This window comes from Urtica dioica, chromosome 6 (genome assembly GCF_054948205.1).
Source record: "Urtica dioica subsp. dioica isolate 48M chromosome 6, U.dioica_male_clone48M_v1_H2, whole genome shotgun sequence".
Taxonomy (NCBI): Eukaryota; Viridiplantae; Streptophyta; class Magnoliopsida; order Rosales; family Urticaceae; genus Urtica; species Urtica dioica.
In genome coordinates this window covers 31,261,886-31,266,938 of record NC_142761.1, presented here as the reverse complement: position 1 = coordinate 31,266,938, position 5,053 = coordinate 31,261,886, and the positions used below count along the sequence as shown (strand labels likewise).

The 5,053-nt window shown below is 37.9% G+C and overlaps 1 protein-coding gene across 1 annotated transcript; it reads right to left on the bottom strand.

Moving 5' to 3' along the window:
• Nucleotides 1-335: 335 nt before the first annotated feature.
• On the bottom strand, nt 336-2,412 carry LOC149393640 (uncharacterized). Its single transcript, XM_089616382.1, has 4 exons — nt 2,197-2,412; nt 1,631-2,094; nt 1,251-1,376; nt 336-595 (listed from the first exon to the last, which is right to left on the bottom strand). Exons 1-4 carry the CDS (start codon nt 2,291-2,293, stop codon nt 500-502), a joined length of 783 nt encoding a protein of 260 aa, XP_089472508.1. The 5' UTR covers nt 2,294-2,412; the 3' UTR covers nt 336-499.
• Nucleotides 2,413-5,053: the final 2,641 nt, after the last annotated feature.

Below are 5,053 nucleotides of genomic sequence, written 5' to 3'. Positions count from 1 at the left end.
AAAGGTTGTTACGGATTTGGTACGGCTTCTAGGCCTCACAACTATTGATAGGAAAACAGAGAGAAGTGAAGGTAGATAGAAAAAAAAATATTGAGATATTTTATTATTAAGGGTATTTTATATTTTGAGAAAATTACTATTTAAGTCAACTAATCCCACTTCTTTTTCTCAATCTCCCCAATTCAAATCTTAATTAATAGATTGACCACAAAACTAACCCATAACAGGCCTTAGTAATTATGTTCATTAGAGTTCAAATGTGTACTTTTATTTCTTAAAAAAACACACAACATACAGAACTCGTAATAATAATAATAATAAAATACCACTCAGGCTAACTAATTCCATGAGTCCATTTCAAAAAATAAATAATAACATAATAGAACTCTGTTAAGGTTCAAGCCGCTAATAATCAACAATATACAAAAATTACATAAAACATAGACATATATATAGACCAGTAAAAACAATGGATGTATATGGTAGAAATGATCATGTATCACATGATGGTACAGAGCTGTGAAACAGCAGCCCCAATAGTAGTAAACCCAACCGCAATCTGCATCAGCTCCAATGCTCTGCCTGGCTTCTTTATCTGTGTATTATTCATACCCACGAATTAATCCTTATGTAACCCATAATATATAAATATTGAACATACTAAATACTATTTCTGAATATGGATTACATGCCCTGCTAAATGCTAATGAGATAGGTAAAAAATATATATAAAAATTGCATTCAATTTGTTGGAAGCGTGGAATTCGATTTAAGGTCCAGTCCTATTGACAAATATAATGTACTTTTTTTATTTCATGGTTTGCTCATAAGAAAAGGTGTTGACCTTTTTTATTATAAATTGTGTTATTTTTTACTTCAGCATGTTTATTTATTGTGTTCATCATAATTATTGAGCGCCAGAATTTATGGACTCTTAAGTGTTAGTTATCTTGATTATTTGTCTGTTCCAAGTAGCTAATCTGATAAGATTCAACTTGGGGATGGACGAAATTAGGAGTAATTTGGAGGACAATTGCCTATTCCTAAAAGAATGAAAAATTTATAATTCTAGCACTCTTTAGTTATAAATTTGTCCCTAATTCCAGTGATTTGGTCACAAACTCATAACTAAAGAGTCTTAGTATTGTAAATTTTTTATTTGTATAGGAATAGGTAAATGTCCTCCTAATTACTCTTAATTTTGACAATTTTCCTTCAATTCTATTTAGGAGTGTGAGAAAGAAAGTTACCTGATGATGTGGGATATGCAAAACAATTGCGTCAGATTTGCTGGGCCTTGATTCATCCTTTTTATGTATTTTTTTTGCCTTTTTATTTGATATAGAAGTACTAAGCCCTGGCTCTGAATTGCTTGACTACACCAAATAGATAATAAATAATAAATAATTAAACAAAAAATTGTAACTTTAATACTTACTATTTTTTTTCCTCTAAGATCAATAATTAAAGGAGTCATAATGAGTGGCCTCCCCCTTTTTCATTTAAGATTTTGGGTCAGGGTGGCTCACCTCAGAAAAAAGGATTTTTAATCATTGATTAAACATAAAACTTGGGTATGATTTTTATTGAATTTGAAATATAAGGTTAAATTAAGACATTTATAATGAACCTGATCAACAGTCGTAGTGGCGCTAATGCTTGGGATTGGCGTTCCTTGTTCGGCCGAATCTCTCTTGGCTTTGAGCCGAAGAAGCGTCACGGGATCAACAAACTCCTTATGGCAATGGCCGTGACTTTTTTTAGCGTAACAAGAAGTGCACAAGTTGTATATATAGTCTCTTTCTCTCTCAAAGCACAGAACGCAAGTGAAAAACGTGCCGTGAATGAAATACGAGCACTTGTCACAGAACGGCCTTCCCCCATTGACGATGTAGAGGAGCACCACTACGTCGCAGTACTCCAAATAGTCTCTGTTGCCAAGTGTCAGTTTGTCGAAGAAGTCCCTGTCTGAGCCGTATTTCTCCATGCCAGCACTCTTCATGTGGCTCTTGAACTCCTCGAAGGAGATTTTTTCGTCACCGTTTTCGTCCATTTGTTTGAAGAACTCCAACACGCAAGCTTCGTTACCGTTGCCTGTAAAGGCATCATTACGAATAGTTGATTAATCATATAAAATAAAAAAATATTAAAAAAAATAAATAAACTATCATATTCATTAATGGTATAAAAGTGAACCTTTTTCGCCCTTTGCGGCATTGTGGTACGCATAGGCCGTGTGTCGCAAATCATCCATAGCCCCGGCGGCTTTGTTGTTCGTGTCCGCTTTTACCATCTTGGATATAATCAGAAAAGTAAAGAAAGCTTTGTGTAACAAAATGAAATTATTAGAGGTTTTTTGGTTGTGATGAAGTATATTGATTTGAATTTGAAGCTGTGGCTTGATGGTCACACGCTTATATATACGCAAACTGTACGCGTAGTGGAAGATTCGCGACAATTATTGAAGGATATGGCCCGCCCGACTTGTAAAGGAAAAAGAAAAGACAGACCTGGTCGCCTTGGGAGGAATTTTGTTTGGAAATTTCTTGGAGGATAAGAACTTAGTACTTACTACTTCAAGACGTCAAAATTTTAAAGCCTTTTTTAGTAATTCCACTCATTTCTGTCGGTGTATGTGGGCCTTTTAATTTTTAGTGGTTTGTTCCTACTTCCTCGTAAGCTCCTATACGGAAGAATTTTTTGTTTTTTTTTTATATATATATCTCATTTATTATCAAGGGCCGACTGATTTCACTGATATATAGTCGGAATATGCGGCACTTGTAGAGCTTCTCTAGCAAATTAACCTATTCGATGTCTCCAAGATAACATAAGATAATGATCAGCCACGAAATAATATTATAACAAGCCATAAGGACTACATCATTCATACACAAGAACATATCGACAAGCATACGAGTAAACAAGCCAACAATCAAGAAATCATTTATAGGGACACGTCACGGCAAGTTTGACAAAGAGTTGACAAAGTGATTCCAGTAAACATTAAACAAGTTGAGGAACCATACAAAATCCCTCAGGGACCTGTGCACAAATTTTTTTTGGAGGACAAAATAGGAGGTCCCTAATTCACTCCCACTGACTATATCGATACACTCATCTGGTTTACAAAATTAAATCCTTACTACAATCTACCCAAAATACTTAGTAATGGGCAACAGGCCATGAGTTTACTTACGACCCTGGACGAACTTGCCCTTTTCAAATGAATCTAGCATTCTACCCCCTCCCATTGTCGGAGTTGTTGATGTCGACGGTAGTTGGTGATTCGCTTCCTTCAACTCTTCTATCTGCAATATATATTTGATGTTGACGGTAGTTCTTTTTCTTGTTATGATGAAGTATATTGATTTAGATTTGAAGATGTGGATTGGTGGTCACACGTGTGTGTGTGTGTATATATATATATATATATATATATATATATATATATATATATATATATATGTTGACCTGTAAAATTAGTACAACAATATCTCACGAAAATACACAGGCTCCGAGTACGAGGACTCCGAGTACCGATATGATTCAGGCGAGACTTTCTCCTAATACTGACGAATCTAATATAAGAGAGCAATGTTTACAAAGGGTTCTAAGTAAAAGAAAGCAAAAAAGGCATAAAATTCTCCTCCTTCTCTTTGTCTTCGAATCTCATATTTATATGTGTCTGGGGTCCCTCTCGTCACTATGTCGTCGTGGGTTTGGACGGTTATTCTTGTGAACGTGGGATGATCAGTCCCACGTTTTTGGTAACTACCATCTTCCTTTTACAGTGGTGGGCGGTTACTACGCTGACGTGCGCGTTATCAGGAGTTGAAACATGTTTTCTTTTGGTTTGACTAGTCTTTGACCTACGGTCATCTCTTCTCTCCGAAGTGCTGATCGGTAGGTTTCGTTCTTATCTTATCAATGGATCGTTCCTTTTCAGTGGTTAACTCTTAGGTCTATTTTACCTGAGTTCGGTGCTGGATTTTGTATGCTGCTCGGGATTCCGATTACTATGCTCGGTGTTTGACCAAATTATCCCGTAACAGCAGCCCTCCAATTACTTAGTATTTTTAGCAAAAATGGTAAGGAACTATTTCGGCGGTTTAAGAGGCCGTGTTCATCTTTGCTTCTCTGCTTGTCTTGGTGTCTTCTGAGTACAAACCCTACATTCTTCTTTTGTTCGAGGCATCGTACGACGTCGTTTGGTTTTGATCGTATTGAATCGTTACGTTGCTTCGCTTCGACGGTCAGATTCGAGTGGCTTCTTGGGCACGCTTAATCTGAGCCGTTCGTGCTGTCTTTATATAAGGTTTTTCCCGAGTTTTTGGATTCATTCCACATTTCCTCCTAAATTTTACTCTCGGCACGTTCTCGGCTTGATCTGCCTATTCGGACTGTGCCCCCAGCTCATTCGTCTGTTATCCGGATCGCCCGACCTTCAACGTTTCGGGTAAGATTTCTTTGATATTAATCTGATATTTTCCCTGTCTATGGTTGTTACTCTGTGATCTGCATTTTTCTTCATATTATTTCTCGTATTCGGACCCTTCGGACTTTGGGGATCATAGTTTCTCAACTTCCTTAGGGACATGGGATGACTTGCACGTCCTGACCTGAGTTACGACCCCCGTGTTGTTCGGCGATCGGAGCCTGACCCCGATAATGTTATCTTGTCGGATGGGTCCAAATTTCCTTTCCTCAAGAGTCGCGTTTGGTATCATGTCCCAGAGATCGGATGGGACCGTCCCGTAATTGCTTATGATGAATCATGCGTGTATCCCAGTCTTGAGTCCGAGGGGGTTGATAACAAAGAGAGGGTTTTTGACTCGTCTTCCCTGTCGTGTAGGGAGACCATGGACTTGGAGATATCATCATCGTCTGCTTCTTCGAGGGGAAGCGAGTCGGAGTATCGTGACACGATGAGTCCTTCTATTTCGCAAGTCCAAGAAGAGGGATATTCTCAAGGTGCTCCAGGTCCGAGCGGGAGGACTTTTGGGGTAGATCTTCCGGAGGAGGAAGATGAGGCCTTGGTTTTTGAACGGAA

Bases quoted from the DNA above. Each gene is read 5' to 3' on its own strand.
- LOC149393640 (XM_089616382.1), bottom strand. From the start codon at position 2,293: ATGGTAAAAGCGGACACGAACAACAAAGCCGCCGGGGCTATGGATGAT. The intron at 1,377-1,630 runs GTTCATTATAAA...TATTTGGTGTAG, and splicing joins CCACTACGACTGTTGATCAG to TCAAGCAATTCAGAGCCAGG. The intron at 596-1,250 runs GTAACTTTCTTT...AATAATACACAG, and splicing joins TGCATATCCCACATCATCAG to ATAAAGAAGCCAGGCAGAGC.